The sequence below is a fragment of the Mesitornis unicolor genome, unplaced genomic scaffold (assembly GCF_000695765.1).
Source record: "Mesitornis unicolor isolate BGI_N332 unplaced genomic scaffold, ASM69576v1 scaffold23479, whole genome shotgun sequence".
Classification (NCBI taxonomy): Eukaryota; Metazoa; Chordata; class Aves; order Mesitornithiformes; family Mesitornithidae; genus Mesitornis; species Mesitornis unicolor.
Window position 1 is genome coordinate 1 of NW_010205535.1, and position 23,669 is coordinate 23,669.

Sequence of the window (23,669 nt, forward strand, 5' to 3'; positions counted from 1 at the left end):
GGGCAGGGGGCTCTGTGTCTCGGGTCTCGGTGGTCGGCGCTGAAATCCGCACGATGGGGTCCTCCGGCGGCACGTAGGGCGTGTGCGATCTGAGCAGATCCCCCACGCTGGAAACACCGCTACGGCTTCGGTGTGTGGAAGGTCAGGTTCCCCAGACTCCTCCCGGTTTCATCTGTGGTCAGTTAAGGACTGCACGACCACCGCTATAGTACACGTGAATGTTTATCTGTGCTCTTACTTTTCCTTCCTATCCTGGATCCTTGCTTTCAGGTGGGAAAAGAGCCCCACACAGCTGTGAAGCCCGCTGCCTGTCTGACAACGTGCTTGTGCTGATCAGCAGCCGTCTGCACAACGGACTTGCTCACAGAGTGCTGCGTGCAGCTTAGCTGAGGTTGCCGTCCAGTTGTGAAAAATAGGATGTGTATTGTTCAGCAGAAATGCTGTCTATAGTTGTCCAGGCCATGGGTATAACTATTTTTAAAGGACATCTCTCTTTCAGATCTTTTCTGGATGCAGATGTGTACAAGCAGTGCAGCTGGTTTGGTTTATGTTAGCAGAGGCCCTGTCCTACAATACCCATATGTACTTTAGGGTCTGAGCAAACAGAGGAAACTGTAACGTGTAGGTTCTGGTCTTGTAGTGAATTCCACGTGAATAGATCCCCCCTGGTACTTATTACAGAACAGGGCATTAATACTGTGGGCTTCTATTAATTTGAAGATGACTCCACATACCCCTTGTGTCCTTAAGTCTGACCTACTTAGTTGCAACAAGATTTGTTTCAGTTTGCAGTACAAAATCTCAGGAGAGCGAGGTGGATATTGTTTTCTCACACATTAACAAAGTTGGCAGCTCAATTCTGATACCAGAATCTCTTGTTGTCCGCTGCCTCTCTTCTTGTGAGCAAGGGAAATTGGCTGGTGTTACCTGTAGCAGAGGACTATAGCTTATAGCTTCTTGTTGCTAAATGCAGATGGATATCTAGGCCCTGGCTGAGTTTTTGGTATGAACTGAATAAACGTAAGAACATCAAGCTGAGAAGGAAGACTACAGAATTTTCTCCCTGCTTTGGCTTCGTTTCCAAGTTGAACAAGGTTCCCTAAAAGATTTTCAGTTGGCCTTATTGTTGTGTGTGTGCCTGCGATGGTCAGGTAGAACCTCAGTAACTGGGACAGAGGTGAGGAGGAGTTGTTCCCTTGGTAGTGAAACTGGTATGGACTCGGTTGTTTTCTGTCCAGGTCCCCAGTACTCTCCGCTTCAGTGCCCTCAGTTCCTGCTCTGTCCCATACCATTCCTCTGTACAGTACTTACGGTTCCTTCCTTCTTGTGCAGCATTTCCACCTCCCTCAGTGTACCAGCTGTGTGCGCGCTGGTTGCCCAGATGGCCAGGGCGAACAGACAACTGCTGAGCTAACGCTGCAGCCTTTCCCTCTGTGCTCCCCAGCTGCCAATATCCAATAAACACATAAAATCTGTCTTCAAAACATTGACTGTTCTCTCAGATGCATTTGAAATTAGCCAGTAGATCCAAAAAGCTTACTGGTGAAAAGTGCAATTATATAAACTTTGTTTCCATAGGAAACCGTGCTTGAAGGAAAGTTGTTCTGTGAGGAGAATTAATGAAACCTCATTTCCTGGGGACTTGTTTGCCACATCCTACCGCAGTAACTCCTGCCTATCTCCTTCCACCCTCAGTGCCCTGGTACCTCCTCTTGTCCCAGGACTGCACCCAGGTGCTGCCTGTGTCCCAGTCTGCCCTGTCTCCAGGTGTGCAGCCAGCTGAGTCTGGTGTTCCTGTTTGCGGAGTGGCCAGTGGCAGCTGGTAAAGATTGGGGTTACAAACTGAGTTGTTCTTGGCTTCTTGAGACGTCTGTCCTCCATCTGGCTGGTTGTTTTTGTAGAGTTCATGGACATATTCCTCTGACAGATTTGGCAGAAATGTGGGAAATGGGTTCTGAAGTTACTAAGGAACATAACGAGGGAAGGCAGACAGACAAACACAGTTAGTTATTTCTCTCAGAAGTGGTGTGAGAACTTATCAGGCAGTTACTGACTTTTACAGTTGCGGGCATCGATAATGCAGTGGTTAAAATGCTTGTGATCTTTCATATTTTATCTGTACTCTTGCTCTCAACCAGGGATGCAGTTGTGCATGTGAGCAGGAAAGTTTGAGCATAGACTGTCACAGAGATTTTGCCTATAGATAGGATGTGTTTTGGCAAAAAAAGAGATGGAGAAACAGCTGACACGTAGCTAGGGATGGGTCTGGAGCACAGGTCTTATGAGGAGCAGCTGAGGGAGCTGAGGGTGTTCAGCCTGGAGAAAGAAGGCTGAGGGGAGACCTTACTGCTCTCTACAGCTCCCTGAAAGGAGGGTGTAGTGAGGGGAGTGTTTGTCTCTTTTCCTAAGTAACAAGCAATAGGACAGGAGGAAATGGCTTCAAGTTGCACTAGAGGAGGTTTTCATTGGATATTAGGAAGGTTTTTTTCACCAAAGGGGTTGTCAAGCACTGGAACAGGCTGCCCGGGGGAAGTGGTAGAGTCACCATCCCTGGAGGTGTTTAAAAGAGGGCAGATGTGGTGCCTAGGGACGTGGTTTAGTGATGGAGTTGACAGTGCAGGGTTAATGGTTGGTCTCGATGATCTTAAAGATCTTTTCCAACCCAAGCACTCCTATGATTCTAAGTAAATATGTGTGAAACCTTGTGCACTAAATTACCAAGCTCATACACAAACCAGGCAAGATACAGAGAGTGGAAGTGACAGAATGAGCCTGAAAAATCTAAGCAAAGGTCTGTGGAAGCCTGCCTCTGAAAACTGAAATAACAAGGCTGATGCAGAGAAGGAAAGAGCGAGCTACCAAGGAGCTGGCCACAGAGGGGAGAATAGGAAGAAGATTGGTCTGGTGAGACTGAAGTACGTTTTAGGGAGAGGGAAAATGTCACTATTGTATATACTGTTTCTTCAAGGCATTTTCCATGAATTACTGGAGAACTTTTGAAGATATCTTGATAGGAGATCCCAAAAGGGATAGTGTATTTAGGAAGAGAAAAAGTGCATTTAAACAGGAGTTAGAGCATATTTAACCATATTTATTTCAGATTGGCATCTGTTTGAGCTAGGATTTTCTATGTGCTTGTGCTGATAAACCATACCTTTGCCTGCCCTCAGACCTCACTTGTCATTCAGAGCGTAACAAAATCCTTGCAAATTGTACAGAAGTATTTTTGAGATAGTAGCTTTATAGCGTTACGATATAAAAATAAGATTATATGTGGCATAGCATCGCTCTTGTGATTCTAATAAAAATAATTCCCTATGCTGTGGTCCTCTGCTAACTTTGTAGGCTGTTTATGGTAGCTGTGATTTTGCTGCTGTTTGTAGCAGGCAAGTTTCATGCTGCTTTTTGAACTGGGGCTGAAGTGGTGTGGTGTTGGTATTTAATGCCAGTGGGCATGCTTCAGTTCAGGCATTTGTGTGCACAGTGACCCCACCGTGATATTTAGAAGACACTTATTTGAATATTGACTTGGAAGACTTGTTACTTGCTGAGCATACAGACCTAGCTGTAATGAGAAACAAGATTGATCAGGAGAATATCTTAAAGAGGTAGTGGGAAAAAAAAGAAGCATTTCTTAAGCAAACTTGCCAAGTTGACTGTGCTGTTAAAAAGCTGATATGGTCATTTATTTCTGGCTATTTTCTTTTCCTTGTTGTTCAGGGGTATGGTAAAATGGTAGAGGGAGGTGGGTTTTTCTGTACTTCTGTGGCATAGAGAGAGAGTTTGGGTGGTAAAGCAACAAACCTCTTTGGATTATGTCTTGTCTTTAGTGATGGTAGCTGGAGGTAATGCTAAGCAGAAGCTTGGGAAAATAAATAAATGAATAGAAAACCAGATACCACTTTGAGAGGTATCTGACCTTGGTCAGAGCTCAGTGGCTGCTGCCCTTCAGCAGGAGGGTGTATGTTCGGGGACTGTAGGGATGCAGGGATTACTCTGTCATTGTATCATGTTAGCTCTGGTTGGAGGCTTAAAATGTGCTTGACTGCTGAAAACTGTATTTGGGATTTTCCTTCTCTGTTGCTTTCTGGTTCAAAGAGCATCTAGTATCATTTTGTGCAGCCCGCATTCCCACATCACTTATGTAGAAGTAAGCGACTGCTCTGTCCCTTTGCCCCTTTTTGTCAAGCACGAAGAGCCTTGTCTTATCCTCTCACCCCTGCCAGTTCCTAGGACTATTTCCTTTTTGGGTCTCCTTCTGATATTATCTCTGGGTTTACTTTTGTCATTGCCCTTTGTTCCACTGAGTTCTGCTCACAGCTCACCCTATTTTTTCCCTTTTTCAAAATTTGAGAGTTTCGTTATTACTTGTTTCTGTGGCCACCTTTCTCATCTCTGTCCCTCCAGAACCAGCTTCATGCTTCCTGAGCTTTCATATTCCTTTTTGCCAATCCAAGTCTTTTCCAAAGGCTTGTCCTTTTCTTCAAATTACTTCCTTCTGTGCAAGTAATTTCTAACAACACCTCAACACTGTCCCTCTTGCCATCTTCAGTTTGAAACAATAAAGCTTAAGCTCTTGCTCTCTGCAGTAAACTTCTTCATGAAGGGATTCATTTTCGTTGGCTCGTGCAGCAAGGACCACAATGTTGGCACCTAAGGAGCAATGTGCGGGCTCTGCGGCTAGCGTAAGAAATCGATTGCGTAGCAACCTCAGGGGTGTTTTGTTGTTTGTTGGAGAAAAGCAGCTGATGACTCATTTTGGCAGATGTCAGTAAAAAGTCAGAGCCGGCTCACCTGCTTAAAGCTACAGAGAGCAAAGGCAGCGTAGAGGTTTAGTTGGGACGTCAGGAGTAACTGTGTAACTTGGGGAGAAATGTTTGGTGAGGTTTGGGAGCTAAGGGATTTACTGAAATGTCTTATAGCAAATATTTTTTTTTCTGTAAATTCTATCTACGTCGTTGTCAGTTTTCAGCCAAAATTAGTTTCAAAGCTATCACAAAAGATAAACTAGGTAAATGACCTTTAATTTAAGTGGTGGTTCTAGTTATATTCTCCCTTCCCTCCTGTTGAAAGAATATCCCTAGAGATACTCAGCATTCCTGAAAATGAGTCTAGGAAAGTGAATGCCAGCTTGAACTCCAGAGGTAGGAAACATTTCTGTCCAGGGCTTTAGTTGGCTGATGACGGGCTGCGAGGCTTTCTTAAAATATATATGTCTGTGTATACATGCCTCATAAAGAGGAGTAACTGTTCTGAAATGAACTGTGTTTTTCTGTGTAACTTCTTACAAACTCTAATGGATTTTAAAACTTAATGAAAGCACATCTTGTTTACGGCAATGTTCAAAATTACTTAAAATTACTAGTTTTAAAGAAGTTAAATAATGAGATTACAATGAGAGGAAACAGTTACAGCCTGATGTGCTTTTCTTGCTTGCTTAGATTTAAGAATAATATCGTTATTTAGGGCTCTCCTTCTGTGTGAGTCTATATTTGCAAGAACAGGGGCTCTCAGGTCAGGTGCATCTTCCATGTCTATGCTTCTCATTCTCTTGCTTGCAGTGCATAATCAGCAGACTGATGTGCTGCTTGGAGAAATACAGGCTGCCCAAACAGAACTGAGATGAGCAATCATTTGTTTTAATTTCCATACAAGCTTGTGGCTTGTTGACTTTCACTGTTAATACAAGCACTTACTTTCCGGTAGATTAAAATCAGTGTTAGACAGTTAACAGGGGACCACAGTGCTAGTTTGAGCCTCCCTGAGACTTTGTAGCCTCCTCTTACCCTATCCCTTACCCTTCATGAGGCTTTTCTGTTGCTACAAGTGGTTACTATTACCATCAAACCACTTGTTCATGTTTCAGTTTTAACTCATTGTCATTAGAAGACTTTAACTTTCTTTCCTGCTTCTATGGACAGGTTTTATAGGAAGTATTTGAGAGGCAAAATGTGTAACTTGAGAAGGGCCAAACTGACCTGAGCTGTCACTTGAGGTGGGACAATGCCAGCAAAAAAAATTTGGATGGTAAACTGGGCTAAAAGCCATGCTGCCACATAGTCAGGAGTGCCTCACCTCTAAGTTGAGTGGTGCTGAGCTCGGTTGCTGTGCTGGAAAGAATGATTTTGAAAGTAGGAAGATGTGACAGTTTGCTACTGAACTTCCTTGTCCCTGTCGGGCTTTTTCTGATGGTTTCTAAGTGGTTGAGCTACTCACCCTTTGTTGGGCTGGCCTGGGCTGCAGTTTTACCTGCCCGTGTAATCCCTAGTGCTGCTGCCACGAGAAACACTTTTTCTTGACCTTGTGATGCACCTTTCTCAGGTGCTTGTGAAACTATGTTGGAAACCAGATCTTGAGGGAAGGAGGTCTGAAATGAATAAATACAAATGGTCAAGCTGATCAGGTCTTTAACAGACTTAATTGCATGAAGATGGGAAGTACATGGAAGGCAGGGCCATTCTTCAGGTGGCAGTGCTGGTTTGAGTAGCTTAAGGTGCCCCTTGGTAGATAGGTAGTCCTTGTAGGCACTTGCTGGGTCATCTCTCAGTACTGGAGCTGCTGAGCTGCCCTCCCTCATCTCTTTGACTTGCACTGGTAGGTTTTGTAGTCGGAAGATAAACTGTCTCAAAAGCTAGCAATGGTTCATGCACAACCTGAAGAAGGTGGTGTTAATGTTTGGGTGGGTTGGCAACCTGGATTGTTGAATTCCCTTGCAGCTGGGTAGATCAGCTGGAGTGCTGACACTGACAAAGGGAAGGTGGGAGAGGCACATAGCTGAGAGGTAGGGTGGGTCTGCTATAGACCTAGTGTAAATTTAAGGTGCTGTGGAGTCATTCTTGGGCTTGCGTGTGCTTTGACACTGGCACTCTTAACTGCATCAGACCTGATTCTGCACTGCTGAATTGCTCAAAGGATGCTTTGCTGTCATCTGCTGTTTGCCTTAGCCTTGATCTTCGATGGAGATGTATGCCCTGGTGACCTCTGCACAGGGGGCATGGTGTCCACACAGGCACTGGAGATGGCTGGGATCTGCGTTTGGCCAGCCAGTCGTAGTCTGAGTGTCCTTTGGTGGCTGCTTGTAAATTAACTTAGCCTGTGCAGCTTGTTTTTCCAGTGACATGATTAATAATGACTGGTTTATACGCTTATTGTTAAATCGCATGAGAAGGCTTTTCTATATTAGTCCTACCACAGCTCAGGGTGCCATTTGTGGTTTTCATGATTAGCAGAGCTTGTGCAGAGAGAAATCTCTGTTGGCTCTGAGCGTTCCTCAGAGACGTGCCTTAGTATCTGTCTCCATTTGGGTTTTGACGACATTCAACTAATATTGTGAAAATCATTTCTATCCTCATAATTGAAATACAGTTGATTAAAATGCAGTTGATTAACTGTGTGTTATGTGGTCCTTATATGCTAACACTGCTAGCAGAAGCTTGTTGAGGGATGAGACGTCTTGCAGCCCATTTAAATATAGAAACACAGATGTGGCTTTAACAGTGTTGTAGGTGAGGTTTCTGAAAAGAGGCAGTAGTAGTGGTTAATTGTTAATTTAGTGTTGAGATTACAGATGTTTTGTGTGTTTTTTGTGGGTTTTGGTTTTACAGTTGACTGCAGAATATACATATTTACCTGCAAGGAAGTGAAGATGTCTGCCTTTTCTGTCTTTCTTTTTCTTTAATATTTTTTTAAGAATGGAAAAAAGATGTATAAATGACGGTGGCAGCAATTGAGAGGCAATAAACAAATTAAGTCTCTTCTGTCATTCTGTCTTGTACCTTCAGGGAACTAGGCTGTGCAGCTGTTCTCACCAGTTCTTAGATGTTGGGAAATCTACCTGGGAGCTTTCTCTTGAGGGACAGATCTTTAGGAAGCCAGTCATCATGGGTTCTCTTACTAATGGAAAAGTGCTTGTGAAATAGGAGCCATCAACTTGAACTACAGTTCTCTGCAAAAGTCTTGCCTAGGGTGCTTGCAGCTGGTACGGTTTCAGCTGTGTAGAGAGGCCATCAGGCAATTTCCCCTTTTGTGCAGATCACTGGAAGGCTACAGGAAGACAGCAAACTCCATGTGTTTTACCAGAAATGTTTGGGCTTTAGGATACAAGCGTACATCAGTGCAGACTTCTGTTCCAAGAATAAACTCGGTTTTGAGTTTGGTGGGATCTGCAGGAGCGCAGTTTTGTAAGTTTGTGTTCTGTTTATTTTCAGGGGTACCAGAAGATGCTTGAGTGGTGACACCTCTTTCACAATGCAAGTTACGATTGAAATTCATTAACTAACATCCCCTTCCTCACCCTGATCTCCAATAGACTTCCTGTAACGCTTGGAAGAACGGGTCAGGGGAGAAGGGTTGAAGGTCACCATGAAGCTAAAGCAGCGAGTTGTGCTGTTGGCCATCCTCCTTGTCATCTTCATTTTCACTAAAGTTTTCCTCATTGACAACTTGGACACGTCAGCTGCCAACCGGGAGGACCAGCGCGCCTTTCACCGTATGATGGCGAGCCTCCACGTAGAGCTGGACCCCCGGCTTGACCATACGTTGCAGTCCCCGTGGGAGATTGCAGCCCAATGGGTTGTGCCCCGGGAGGTTTATCCTGAGGAGACACCTGAACTAGGGGCTGTTATGCATGCCATGACGACAAAGAAAATAATAAAAGCTGATGTGGGCTACAAAGGGACCCAACTGAAAGCTTTGCTAATACTTGAAGGAGGACAAAAGGTTGTCTTCAAACCCAAGAGGTAAATATTGCCTTCAGTGACTTAATTATTAACTGCTTTATGTGTCTTTTTTAACTCCATGGTGTTGCATTAGTGTTTAAGTTGCAAACGTCCACATAAATGCTGTTAGTTGTGAGACAGCATAGAGCCTTGCTGGTCCTCTGACAACATGAGGTTGCTGTGCCAGCTGTCTCTCAGGCTGTATAGCTTTGATGCTCGAAACAGCCTATCTTTAGGTTAAAAGAATAATTACTGTGTTCAGTCCTGAGGGAAGGTTGGTTAAACCTGATGTTTCTGAGCAGCATCTCCTTGGTTGTGGAAGTGCATGTTCTGGCAGTGCAGAGACAAGTCTTGCCTATGCCTTCTGAGTAAGCGTCGTGTCGGACTGCCACGAGAGAACGCGGTTCCAGAGCAGGGCAGGAGCGAAAGTTGACAGTGACCTTCAAAGTAGGTGTGGATGTCTGGTGGAGTTGTATGAAGACTGTAAAAGTGGCTTGGTAGGTCAGACTGAAAGCCCCTGCATTTCCTCTCTGCCAGTAGTGAATACTGGAGGAGCACTATGAGAATGGGCAGGTAGAGATACTTCCTTGGTATGGTCTCTGTATGGTGATCCATAGGGAAATTTGATATGATTGAACATTTTTTGAAGAGTCTTGTGCACGTCTGTAAAGGTTTTTGAACTGTTTGCCTTCAGGGAAAAGGTGAGGAAAGAAAGATGTAAAAAAGTAAGGCAGGTGTGTTTTATGGGAGTGCACTGCAGATGTAAAGTGTTGTCATCACAGAACGAGTACATCTTTCTCCAAGGGTATTGCACTGAGCCAGCATGAAGATTTTCTGTCAAGTTGATGAATGACTGGAGAATGAGAATAAAGATCTGCCTTTCACTTTGTGAATTCTCAGCCCCTCTTTCTGTATGGCCAGTTCCTGGTCTGGCTGGAGCTTCACTGTGGGGCTGGGCTGTGTTTAAACAGCATGAACATTTCACACAGACATCTTGGTGATGCGACAGACAGCATGTCCAATAAATGCAGTAACAAGGCATGGGATTTCTACAGTGCTTTCTGTGTAAGTGAGTGCTGTAAAGTGTTTCACCAAGCATTAAATAACACTGCCATAACAGAGTGTCTGTGCAGGTGAACGCAGTGACTGTGCTCCATCAAGGACATGTGCAACTGGGAATGTTTATAGGAGTGCTAGACAGTTTATAGGAGTACTGGACCGTATGGCCCTGGCCGTGCTGGTGGACTTGTGTTCTGTTTGTGACTGCTCTATAGCTAGACTTGCAGGTAGAGTCTTGTTCTGTCATTGCAAGATAGTCTCTGACTAGTTTTTGACCTGAAAGGTGTATGAAAGTTACTAGTAAAAACCGTTTTGAGAAAACCTACTGTTTGAGGCCGCACCTCGAGTCTTGTGTTCAGTTCTGGGCCCCTCACTAGAAGAAGGATGTGGAGATTCTGGAGCGTGTTCAGAGAAGAGCCACAAGGATGGTGAGGGCTCTGGAGAACAAGCCTGATGAGGAGCGGCTGAGGGAACTGGGCTTGTTTAGCCTGGAGAAGAGAAGGCTGAGGGGAGACCTCATCACCACCTACAGCTGCCTCAAGGGAGGTTGTGGAGAGGTGGGTGCTGGTCTCTTCTCCCAGGTGATGGGGGATAGAACAAGGGGAAACGGCACCAAGCTGTGCCAAGGGAGGTTCAGGTTAGAGATAAGGAGGAAGTTCTTTACTGAGAGGTTCGTCAGAAGCCGGAACAGGCTGCCCAGGGAGGTGGTGGAGTCACCATCCCTGGATGTATTTAAAGAGCGGGTAGACGAGGTACTTAAGGATATGGTTTAGGGGGTAGACAGGAACGGTTGGACGTGATGATCTCAGAGGGCTTTTCCAACCGAGCGATTCTGTGATTCTGTGAATTAATTCTCTTGATTGGCCACCTTTGCTCTAGAAAGGACTAGATGCTTACTGTGCATGGAAGAAAGAAGTTGGTTGTGGTTTCCCAATAAGTTATAGCTCTGTAGCTTTCAATATGTGACCATAGTTTTCAAAAGCCCACTCTAAGTGGGCCTTGGAGACCTGAGTCCAAGGAAGTGTTCTGAGGATTCAGTATCTCATTTCAAAATTACTTGAAATCCAGTCTAAGTTATTAATGATTATAGCTGCTATCTTCACATGCCAGTGGTATATGTGAAATAGGATGCTTGTTTGGAGTAGGTTCCAGTTTGACAGGAATCTGTCAAATCCTGCTCCCAAAAAGCTCTGTACCATCCCGCACTGGCTCATTCTCTTGAGCTGCCTTGCAGAGAAGCTAAAGCAAGTGGGCTGTCATCTTGCCCAAGAGATCTCTGGGCAGGTTTAAAATGTCAGAGTAGAGCACTGTGGCTTCTCTTACACTGTTGCTGCTGCTGCTTGAACCCCAAGACTGTTGGAATTAATCCACAGTTTACACAATTTGATACACGGATGGAAGTTAGAAAATAGGTAATCTAATCTGGCCTTTATTTGAAAATGCATCGTGTTTCATCCACCTGCTCGGTATTGACTGTGGTATTTTATGCTCATCTGCATGCTTCTTAAGCAGTGTCTAGATCCAATTCAGATGTCATCAATCTCGGACATGTGTGTTAGCCTTGACTGTTTAAGTAACATGTGTTATAAAAAGAAAAAAAACCACCCAAAAGTAATAAACCAAAACAAAAACCACCAAAAACCCCTCACCACTTCACCAAAACATACCATTGTTGTTTTAATGAGCGTCTAATTTCTATTTCTTGCTGTTCATTATGTGTTTTCTCCACCAGAATAAAGAGTCTCTTTATATCTCGTATTGTCCTCAGGTTCACACTTGCTGATCTTCTGGCTACTAAAGATTATATTTAGCATTTCTTCCACAATATCAGATTGTATTTTCATGTTAATCTGCAATCTGTTCTAACCTCAAAATAATTTGTGGAGTTGCTGCTTTCCAGTATAAATCGTCCCTTGTTCTGTAGCTGGGTCTGTGCTCTTTGTTCTTAGATGTGACTTGGCATATGGTTGAATTAAAACTCATTAGTTTGGCTGGACACTGCTTCCCAAGCCCTTGAGACCACTGTGTACATCACTGACCTTTCCTCCTTCCTTACTCCTTCAGCAGTCTGTATGCTATTTAATCTCATTAATAATTTTTCCCTCTCCCATTGGCAATCATTTTGAAAGTGACCCAGAGTCGGCTTAACTTATCACTGTTATTGCACTTGTTACTCTGAACAGCAAAATTGATGGGAATCCTGCACAAATCACTTTATTTGACTTATTTTTATTACAGATATGCCAGGGATTATGTAGTGGAAGGAGAACCATACGCTGGCTATGACAGACACAACGCAGAAGTGGCAGCCTTTCACTTGGATAGGTACGGAAATACTGGGTTACCTGGTTTTATTGTCCCTGGTAAACTGTTTTTCAGAGTTTGGGAAAAAGGAGTCCCTTGAAGAATACACCTCAGATGTGAGCTCTTTCTAGCCTGCCAACATACCACGTTGAAGCCAAAGATAACAATTAGCTTTTTTATGAAGCTTCAGATTTTTGTGAAAAATTTGGAAGAGAGAATTAGCAGTAAAACCACTGGTATTTCATATCATATGGAAGAAAGAGCTCAGCCAAATCCTGTGAAAGAGTCTGAAATGCTAAATGTCCAGTATGTGAAAAAGTCAAGTCTAATATCTAGACCAACAGCTTAATCTAGACTAAATATGAACCGGTGCATCCTAGAGGAAAAACAACTGTTCATTTCTGTGTTGTGTTCAGGGGTATCCAGGTGGTTTTGTGGACCTGAGCTGGAGGTGCAATTACTAGGGAAAAAGCAAAGTTATGGGTCATACAAAGAGTGGTTCACAGATTAGCAAACACTGAATGTTGGTAGTTACGAAGTACGAGTTAGATGCAGTTTCATCTAGGACAAATGAGCGCAGTCTCGGTTTCCTCATTACAAGAGGACTGTGCTGGTACTTTGGAGACGATTTCTGAAGATAATTAAAAATGTGAACATTTCTTTCACTAAGAGACTTAAAATCTTGGGAAAGAGAATAAGGAGACACAAATATAATAAAGACTGGAATGGTTAAACTTAAACTGAGGGTTTAGTCTTCCTTTCTCAGTACAGAAATAAGAGACTCATCGCTGCGGCTGAATTCGTAGGTGATAAAAGATATGTTGGTCCTGATTCATCTGTGGAACTCATTACACAGGCAATGGAAATTAGTAATTCTAGGAAGGTAGTAACTAATTGTGTAATACCAATCACTGCTGTTGCAATCTTTGGGTGGTGGGCCAAAATCAATGTATGTTAAGAGAAGGGGGAAAAAAATGTAGCCAGATGTCTGTCATCCATTTGTGCTCTCAAGAAAAACGTGGACTTGTGTTTCCCTGAAAAACAATGATCAAACATGGTAAAGCCACAATTCAAAGCTTCTTTCCAGTGTGCAAGTCCCTCTTCTTTCTTCCTTGCGGCCTATTTGGCTGTGTTTTGGTGCTTGTTTCTTTGGCGTTTATCCTCTCTGTGGGTCTACACCTCTATATTCTTCAAGGCTCCCTGGCAAAAGCTGTCTGCCCACAGAACTTCAGCATATACCTTTGTTTTGAATGGTGGTCATTTGTGGTCACACAGCAGAGGCAGACATGAGAGTGGAACCCAGACCTTGTGACTGCACGTTTCAAGATTGTTTCCCACCTCTTTTTTCACAGACACTTTTCAGATATTCAGTTTTGTTCTACCATTTTCTCTTCCCTTCTCCCCCCTCATGCCTAACAAAACATCTCCTTGATCGCTTACTTTCAGTTGTAATTGAATTTGGCTTAAACATAACATTTTAATAGATAGCAATTCCTACAGATTACAAGTGATCTTTCCAGGTGAGCAACTCAAAGGCCATGTGGTTACTGCTTCAGCCTGTACACAAGACAGATGATGGATATTTCTGGTATGAGGTCTGATTTCTGAGACTCAGAGTACAGTGCATCCTGTTTTGCTCTGCTGCAAAAGTTCTAATAAAGGAGTGTCACTGATGGCCTATAAAGCAAGTTTAACACCCAGGCACTTTAAAAACAACCATTAGCTTCCTTACTTTGCCTTGGAGAAGAAATGAGGTTGCTGCAGGGTTCCAACTTTATACTTCTCAATCTTTGTAAATCTTCTCGTTCTTTATACGTCTGAGTCATCTCAATTTCAAACAATGGCACAGAGACTATATTTTTGTTTTGTTTTATTTTGTAACTGCTGCCTGTGTTGATAATCCTCTGATAATTTTTTTTTGCCACAAAACAGAATTTTAGGTTTCCGACGAGCTCCGCTGGTGGTCGGCAGGTTTGTGAATCTACGTACGGAGATCAAACCAGTTGCCACAGAGCAGCTTCTGGGTACCTTCATGACCGTGGGTAAGTGGATGCCACGGGTTGTGCAGCCCAGTAAAGAAAGACATGTTCAACGGGGAAAAAGAACCATGGGAGTCTGACACAGTCATAGAACAGTTAACTGTAATGCAGGAAGCTGGCAAGTCTCTCTGTGCCAGGAGAGACCGACTGCTTGTGTAACCCCATTTGGCAGGGGAGGAGGACTTGGTTTTCTCCAAGTGGTTTTTCCTCTGTAGCTTCTCTGTGTCCCTCATGCTGCTGTTACAGATGGGATTTTTTTTTTAAGTAAGAGTTTTCTCGCTGCTGTCAGAGGTTGTTAGAAAAGTCTACGATTAGACCTGAAAAAGAAAAAAATGGGGTAGTGTTTAATGTGAACACAGTGGTGATCTGGGATAACTTACAGAGCTGATGTGTCGGTTGGTGTTAGATGTTGGTTGTGCTACATCAGAGTCTGCTGAACATTCGTAACTCCATGTGTCAGAACTTCCCTGTGTTGTTTACACTAATAACGCTGTGAAGGGCACTTAATGGAAATTATTAACGTGAACTCCTACCAGGTGGTCATTAAACACCAATAAATTATTTATGCTGCAGCCTTAACTCCTTCAGACTTTTCATAAAATATCCAATTATTTCTCTCTTCTTTTTTTATGACTGGAGATGATTTTTCATTACAGCTGATAAATGTGTGCCTGTGTATATTTCTATTACGAGCACTGTTGGTAGTCTCACCTACTAAGTTTAAGTAGCACTTTCAGTTATAAGGTGTAACTTTCAGATGAGAGTAGCTCTGCCTTGCCACACTCCTCTTGCATTCAGATTGGGTGTCTGCCTCAGGCAGAATTTACTTTTTCTAATTATAGCCAAGATAATTAAGCAGTTTTCTAGCAGAAATGCTGACTCGAAAAGTATGACTTCAGAAATTTTCACTGCCTTTCCTTAGATTCTTTGGAACCACCAGTTCTGCAGAGCATGAACCAAAGAAATGGGTGGATCTGGAGAGAAAATTGTGATCTCTTGTCCACCCAAATTTGACCAAGTTTCTGAGGCTTTGAAGGAAAGATAATTCACGTGTACTCAGTGCAGATTTGCTAGAATTGCAGCTAGGATCTCAAAGAATTCTGTTTCTTGCTAGACCTGCTGCAGGCCATGGGTAGGCAGAGAGACTTGCAGGGCTGTCCATACAAATAAGAGATGTGGTCTGCTGCAAGCTCTGTGTTGTAAATAAAAGTCTGTCTGGCGGTTCTCAAATTGTCTGACTTGATCTGGATAGAGGACTGCAGGAATTGTGATGGGGGATCTGGGGCCGTGGTGTGAGGATGCAAAGTGAAAAACACATCTTTCAGTGGGCCTGGTTCGGGGAGGATGTTTAGCCGAGGGAAGAAAGGACAGAGAGTAAGTGGAATCATAGGGAAGTGAGATGTAGGTGAAGAATATTTCGGAAGAACACCTGTGAGTATGGAACTGGAACTGACTTGGCAAGAGTCAAGCAAAGGCAAGTTAGAAGGGTGAAATAGAGAAGGTTAAGCTGAAAATGTTATTTTGGGCTACGTGGATTACTTTACACTACAGCTATGTAGGCCTTAATGGACTAAAGACTGCAGGGTTTCACTGTTCCTCTTGTGTCAGAAGACACACGTGAGACTTGATGGATCTGCCTTCCTACGTCGTATCAGAATGACGGCTTGGTTGTGTTTCCCCTGCCGAGGCAGCCCAAGTAACTGAGATGCGTGGCAGGTCTCAGGGCTCCAAATCCAGTTGAATTCTCCTTAGTCTTTTTTTCACTTGTCTGTTTTTGGTCGATTTTTTTCCAAAAAGTGGGAAAGCCGACACGTGGAGTGTGAAATTTAAAAAACAAGCAGTGCTAAGGTTGCAGAGTCAATGTCCTAAGGATTAAGGACCTCAAAGACTTGTTGATAGTGCAATATTTTATTAACTGTGTGGTAAAAACATTAGAAAATAAAATTACTCTCTCCTTTGAATATTAGTCTTTAATGTTGCTTTGAGTGAATAGATGTCTGTTTAATCTCTTTTGAGCCTCTCCCTCTCTGAGGCAGGAAGCATGAGGTCAAGTGCCTTGAAGTCTGTGCTGCAGCAATATGCTCCTGAATTTCAGCTGGCATGCCTCGGATCAAGTTCTGCTCTTTTGATACCTTTATTTATTTTTTTCTAAGGTAATAACACTTGCTTCTATGGCAAGTGCTACTATTGTCGGGAAACAGAACCAGCCTGTGCAGATGGTGATATCATGGAGGGATCCGTGACACTGTGGCTGCCGGATGTCTGGCCTCTTCAGAAGCATCGGCACCCGTGGGGTAGGACTTACCGTGAAGGCAAACTTGCCAGGTATGAGAACTTGGTAGAGTTGTTCTTTATACATGATAATTTGTACTAGATTTACCCTTACAATACAGTGCCTAATTAAGGAGCAGGTGTTGTCAAAACCTAGAGTTTTGCCAACAACTGTCTTGATAGGACAGTAGAAGTCAAGAAATGTAGGATGAGATTTAACTTAAAATGAGCAAGAAAGAAATCATCATTGTTGTCCACAATAGTAAGCACTGTCCTTTTCCTCCTCCTTGCCTGGAGCAGAACTCCACCATGCAGTCACTCCAAGTTACTAGACTCTTGACCCTAGGCAAGCTAAGACTTTTCTCTTGTGCCATTAGACCTTCTTTTGACACTGTGCCTCTCAGTGGCCCACTAAAATATGGTAGTACTGTGCTATTTTCTGCCAGACTTCATTTCATTGTCCTTGTAGATTCTTTCAAGAGCTGTGGATTTGGTTTAGTTTAGGTAGGTAGGCACTGGAAAGTTCTTCTTTGGATACCATCAGTATTTGGTGACCATGCTCAGCTTCTAAAGAATGCTTTTAGAGGAGGACAAACATGGGATCTAGCAATCTTGTACAATAGAGGTGACACGTAGGTGTGTTTGGGTTGGAAATATTTTCACCATGACCAGTAGAAATGGTTCCGAGCTTCGTAAATCTTTCTAAGTCTGTGTCCTGGACAAGTGATTTAGAAAGAGACTCTTAGTCCTTGATCTGAAATAGCCATTGATTTCCAAAGACGTGATTGTTCACAGAAAGAATCTCATTCAAAGGCTTCCTTGAACTGTTTGAGAGTATTAAAGCTGCAGTTTGATTTTTGAGCAGCAGATGTTATCTCATTTTCAACAGGTCAAAATCAGCTGTATTTAGTACCTGGGAAATTGCAGTAATGAATTGACGTAATTTCTTGGAGGTGTTTCTTTTGTTGAGAGACTGTTTTTCATCACAAACTGCCTGCTTATGCTGGAGTTTACCCTGATACCAATGGTGATTTGATAATCGCTGTATTTTAAACTCCCTTGCTCTTGTCTCGATCAGATGGGATTGCATGGTTCTGTTGTTTCACACCTTGTCATGTTGTGCTTTTCACTTTTAAAGCATCAGGCGAATTGAATGTTCTAGATGTCATGCTCGTCTTCTTCTGTGTCTGGTAATTATGGAAGAATAACTATAGGAATATTTTTCCTGCTCTAGCTGCTTCTACTCTGTCCCAAGTTGACCTTTGGAACATAATTCATATAGTCACATTAGTGAACATAATTTTTAATGGACTTGTAATAGATCAAATCCCTGACCTTCGAAGTCCTGTGCTAATACCATATAAACGATCAGAAATAAATGCCAGAGAAAGGTCTGTCTTGAAAGAGTGAGTGAAAAATGAGAAGAGGGAGCATAGTATATCTGAAAAATCATTGCAAGGAGATTAAGTACTGATGTAAAGTAAAATGAGAGAAACACTTGAGGGAGAGAGGGTCGTAGCCTAAAAGAAATGTATGCAGTACAAGGAGAAGTACAGGTCTGAAACTTCTGCCTTCTGTGCGTGTGCTGTAATTTTAACTTTGAATTTGGGTTTCAACCTTGGTGCAAAAGAAAGGGGCAACTGGAGGCAGAACTTGAGGAGTGTGTGTGATGTTAACAAAATCATTAAGAAGATAAATTTTGGCCACTGATTTGGATAACTGGAGGAAAGATGGGATATTCAAAGCTCAGTCTCCAGATCTCTAGCAGATGAGTTGGGATACTTAAATTCTAATCATCTCTTTGCTTTTATGACTCTGCAATTTCTCTCCAGCTTTTGTTTCCTCCATTTCTGTTTCTAGTTCACAGATGGTTTAAGGCATTTCCAACTTAACTGCTATTTTGTGAAGGATTGATTCAGTCCTCACGTGGAAGATGTTATAGATATACTTGCTATTGAGGTTGGCAGATGGAAGGGATATACACCAGAGATTTGGCTGTTACGGTGGTGGTGTTGAATAGCTTTGAAAACTATAAGGAAGACAATGAGAAAATTTAAAATCCTGACTTTGGAGAATTGAGACGTGACATCCCTGGTATAAGATGGCAAGTGCATGCCTAGATAATGTGTAGAAGATGAGAGAAAAGAGAAGTTGGAAATCTTACCAGTAGAGGAGAAGGTAAGAGACACCGAAAGGAAAGTGGGGAGGAAAGAGACTGGGGGGCAAAGGAAAATGAACATGTGTGAGGCCCTTCTCAGGACAGAGGAGGTCATTAGTAACCGTGATGAGGTCACTTGCATTAGGGAGAAAAAATGAAGAGGATCGCTGGAAAGCAAGACTGATGGAAGCAGGTCAAAGCAGTAGAAAATAGACACAGCGTTTGAAGTCTTTAGTCAGGAAGTTAAGGGAGGCAAGTCCTGACAGTGATCTTGCCATGAGGCAGCCCAACCACTGCTGAATTGTGAGCAGTGAGGAAGCAAACTCTGACCTTGTTTTCTGTAGGAAGATGATGTGTAACCTTGCACTGAAACTACAGCTTGCTCCATACAAATAGAGTGTTAATACAGGATTTACTCTTTTAATAAAACGTTTTTCGTAACTCTTTCTTCTTTATATGGCTTTGAGTGCTGCACACACTTCTTTTCACACGTATAAATGAATAAAGGGGCAGCTATAAATACCGTTGCTGTGCAATTAAGGAGTCTTCCTTGAAGGTTTGACTTGGTTTCTCTTGACGGCAGGTGGGAGTATGATGAAAGCTATTGTGATGCTGTGAAGAAGACTTCACCATATGACTCGGGCCCTCGTCTCCTTGATATCATTGACACCGCTATCTTTGATTATTTGATTGGGAATGCTGACCGCCATCACTATGAGAGTTTCCAGGATGATGAGGGAGCCAGCATGCTCATCCTCCTGGATAATGCCAAAAGGTGAGGGCAAAGGAAATCCTGGTGGCCAGGCTGTGGCGAGCCCAAGGGCACGCATTTATCTGCTCTGTATCTCATCTCTCTTTTTCCTTTATCTCACCAATTTTTTCATTAATACCTTTTGTGCTAAAGATCCAAAGCTTTCCTTCTTACCAGAAATTACTCACCAAATATTAGAGTCCTCCGAAGGCTGTGATGCTTACTCTGTGCCCTGGGTACTATGACTGCTTTAGGCAGTCAAACTACAGAAATGCCCCGATTAGCACAGTATGACCTTTTTGCCCCAAGCAACTTTCAAAGGTTTATGTCTCCCATGTGATCCCCAGAAAAGCCCTTCTCTTTTATGCTTTTAGTTAAGATTAAGAACTTAGGGTTTATTATTTACCAGTGAGTATTAGTAAGTGTTACAGTAAAATTTAAGTCTTTTCAAAATTTGTCCCTGAATAATTTGATATTCTCTGCTTTTTAGATCTGTCTGCTCTGGCTTTAAAAACTTAAAAGTTTAAAATGGACATGGAACTGATACTGAGAGCAAAATAAGACGATGTCCTCAGTGTGGTCATTAACTATTACTGAAACAAAACTGAAGCATGTAGTAACTGAGAGGAACTGATGAGGAATCCTCCTTGAGGCTAAGCTTTACTATTAAGCATTTGTGTTTAAAATGTGTCTGAAAAACCAATATTTTGGTGGTGGGTTTTTTGTTTGTTTAAAAAGTGTGTTTAAAAATCCTACTGAAGATACAGCCTTGTTTAAATCATAATAATTAGCTTAATTTTTCTTAAAAACAGAGGTAACTTATTCCACTTTCTCATTATTTAGTCCAGAGACTCCTGAGGTTTTTTTTCTGATGGGCACTACTCTCTGCAGTGGCAATGAGTTTCCCTTTCTGTGTATGGACCAGCTTCTGCTGGTTACCTCTGGCAGTTGCTGGGCCAGGCTCCGCTCTGCAGAGGCTTTGCACACCATGTGTACGAAGTGTGCATAACAGTTGATGAGACTTCTGATCTAAACATCTCCTTGGAAGGCTTGGAGTTACCATTTCTTTTCCCATTTGCCTTTCATATAGTGGATTTCTTCCTCCCTTCCTTCTTTTCCCTCCCTGCTTTTCTTTGTTTCTAATTTGTCTGCAGTGGCTCGGTGGGTATTTAGTCCTTATGCCTCAGCCTGTTCACTAACACTTCCTCAGTTATGTCAGCAGGATGTGTTGCACCTTGGGACTGCCTAATTATTGCTGCTTTCAGACTGCTTTAGGTAAATTTGGCAAAAATAGTCTTTTTATAATGCTGTGGCAACGTGCTAGGGGGAAGTTACTGTATTAATCACTGGAAGTGAATATGGTAGTTGAAGGTCATGTCAGACCTTTCATTGTGCTACGTGCTTAAAAACAAAAACAATTCCAGTGGGGCTTTGCAGGCCCGGGAGTACTTTGTTTACTTGAAAGCTTCAGTAAGGTTCTTTCAGCTCCTTTGAGATAAGGAGTAGGGGAGGACACAGGTTTTTCGTCAGAGAATCATAGAAGATTTCAAGTTGGAAGGGACCCATAAGGATCACCGAGTCCAACTCCCTCCTCCTACCTAAAACTAAACCATATGACTAAGAGCATCATCCAGATGCTCCTCGAACTCTGACAGGCTTTGTGCTGTGACCACTTTCTTTGGGAGCCTATTCCAGTTTTAATGCTACTAATAACAGAATTATTTGAGCAGAGTAATGCCAGACTCCTAGAACAAGTTATTGAGGGGAAAGTTCTTTGTTGAAAACTGTATTATGAGGGGTGAAATGATTAAAAAAAAAAAGAAAAAATAGCACATGTTTAAATGAAGCTTGAAACACTATGAAATCCTTTTGGCTGGCCTCCCTTAGAAAGTGTGATCGTGAATGTTAAAGCTGATCACCTTGTTGGTCTGAGCTTGGCCATCTAAAACAGCATGTAGCTGCTATTCCGTTCGTTCCCTGTCCAGCTGTGTCAGACAGGCAAAGCTCCTGCTCTCTGTGTCCAGAATACCAATTATTCCTTTCCCCTGCTTTGCAAAATGAGCTCAATCTCTAAACTCCTCTGAAGTTTGTGTCTAAGGCGCCTTGGTCTGATAAAGAACTGGGTACACACTGGTGTTGCTGCGGTTTGTCTGGTACATTAGCTGATGCTGTAGAGAGTTGTATCTGTAATTGGTCATGACCTGTTTATATTTTAATTTAGATTTAAATGGTTTGAGCTGTTGGAGCACGAAATTGCCTAGTATTGATTTTTTTTTTTAATTCTTTGCAAATCTGTTGGTGTTGAGCAACATTAGGTGTTCAGCTGGTTCACTTGGTTTTAATTTTGCTTTTCAGCTTCGGAAACCCTGCCCTGGATGAAAGAAGCATCTTGGCTCCTCTTTACCAGTGCTGCATGTAAGTCAAATAGCAGGATCCTGTTCACTTCACTTATGCAATTGCTGCCCTTAGGTGTGCAGTATAATTAAGTTTGAAGCCTTCCGGCAACCTGAAAGCGTTCACTCGGGTACATAGTGCTTTACTTTCTTGAGGTAATATGTTTGTTTGATGCATTGTGACTGTTCAAGAAGCTGAGAAATACATTGTTATTAAGATAGTAAATCAGACAGTAGATGTAGGAAGTAGTCTCTCCTCCAGGTCGCTGGTTCAAATCTATCCTTAGTCAGTATGACAGGTACTTTGCATCTGCAGCTGTCTCCATCCAGCTTCTGCAGAATAAAAGTTCACATCACAGTTTGAGTTCTCTCTGACAGAAACTAAGGACTCAACGTGTCTGGCAACTTAACTACCTTTATTTCCAAATGTTCTTTCTAAACAAGACTGCAGCACTGCTCAGGGGGGTGCTTTCAAAGTGAAGGATTTTGTTTCCACTTTGGCCTTGTGGGCTGGGTTTTTGTTCATTTTATTTTTAGAGGCTGTGACTTGTTGATTTCTGCTTTCTGTGGCCGCTCTCTCACCAGAACATTGCTACATCTCATTAACAAATAGATAAAAGTTCCAGGAAGAATAATACTGATATATCTGTTTCCTTCCCGTTACTTCAGGATAGCATTAACTCCTTTAAAACCTTCCAAATTAAACATCTAGTTGAGCGTTACTTGAGAGTAACTTGAGTTGAGAGTGCCCAAGATTTCACAGACCAAGACGGTTTAGATGGGCTGATGTGAACAAGTTCAGTGGACAGTGATGCAGAAATATCGCTGCTATGTTTGCTTTCTGCGGAAGCTCAGTCAAGTGACTTGTAGCCTTTGTGATTAATTGTTGGTCAGTGATGCTCTTCCTGAGGTCACACGAGTTTCATTTCTGAATGAACAGCTGGACTGTTAATTTTCCTTCGTTTTCAAACTGTGCCCAGGAGGCCACAGGACTGAAGAACTTCCTTGCTAGCAGTTGAAAGTGTTCCTGTAATAACATCAGAATTGCATCCCATTAGATTCTTTCTTCTTCACCTTCAGTGTTCAGTTAAGTTTCACATAGATATTGCGTACAATGCAGTTGTACCTGGAGCCTGCCATCCCCAGACCAGTTTTGGGATAAGGCTCTGGTCTGGATGTGACAGGCTCCCTCAAGAGCTTGGCTTTGGTATTGCTGATGAGACTTCGGCTGGACAGTGGTAAGATGATGCTGTGTCTGTTTCTCTTTTGCAGCATCCGGGTTTCTACCTGGAACAGGCTCAATTACCTGAAGAATGGAGTACTGAAGTCTGCCTTAAAAACTGCTATGTCGCATGACCCCATCTCACCAGTGCTTTCTGACCCTCATCTGGATGCCCTAGATCAGCGGCTCCTCAGCATTCTGGCTACAGTGAAGCAGTGCACAGACCAGTTTGGGCCAGATGTTGTGCTGGTGGAAGACAGGATGACACTGTCTCATTTGTAATGGTAGTGGAACACAGATGAAACTCCTTTTTTAAAAACAAACAAACAAAAAATGGATAGAAAAACAGCACAATCAGTTCGGAAAGGCTTTGGCCAAGATGGACTGAAATGAACAGGAAAGCTTCCGAGCCAGAGAAACAGAGGTGACGCTGGCTTTTACCTTGGGCTGACAGCAGTGAGAGGTGGGAAGTTGGAGCCTTGGACGGCTCAGTACCTGTAATGGCGTCTGGGGTGTTGTGATGTGTCCATTGCCGGCAGTGGACATGGCATGGGATAAAAATGGCTCTTGGTGTTGGTGGAAGTGTGTGGAGTACAGACACTAATTTGTGGACTGAATCTAGAGGGGACAAATGGAGATGAACATTATGATCCTCTCCTCTTCTCTTCCCCACATATACTCTTGTGAGTTTTTGTCTGATTCAGGGTTGTACGTAATCAGCTGTGAGCTGGTTAGGCATTTTTCTGCTTCTTTAG

General features: G+C 42.8%; 1 protein-coding gene across 1 annotated transcript; it reads left to right on the forward strand.

The window, feature by feature from the left end:
• The first annotated feature begins 8,207 nt into the window (after positions 1-8,207).
• FAM20B (family with sequence similarity 20, member B) lies at positions 8,208-23,663 on the forward strand. The gene is made up of 7 exons (XM_010191460.1): positions 8,208-8,738; positions 12,015-12,101; positions 14,013-14,122; positions 16,273-16,444; positions 19,132-19,323; positions 21,655-21,714; positions 22,965-23,663. The coding sequence occupies exons 1-7, from the start codon at positions 8,362-8,364 to the stop codon at positions 23,194-23,196; spliced, it is 1,230 nt and encodes a 409-aa protein (XP_010189762.1). The 5' UTR covers positions 8,208-8,361; the 3' UTR covers positions 23,197-23,663.
• Positions 23,664-23,669: the final 6 nt, after the last annotated feature.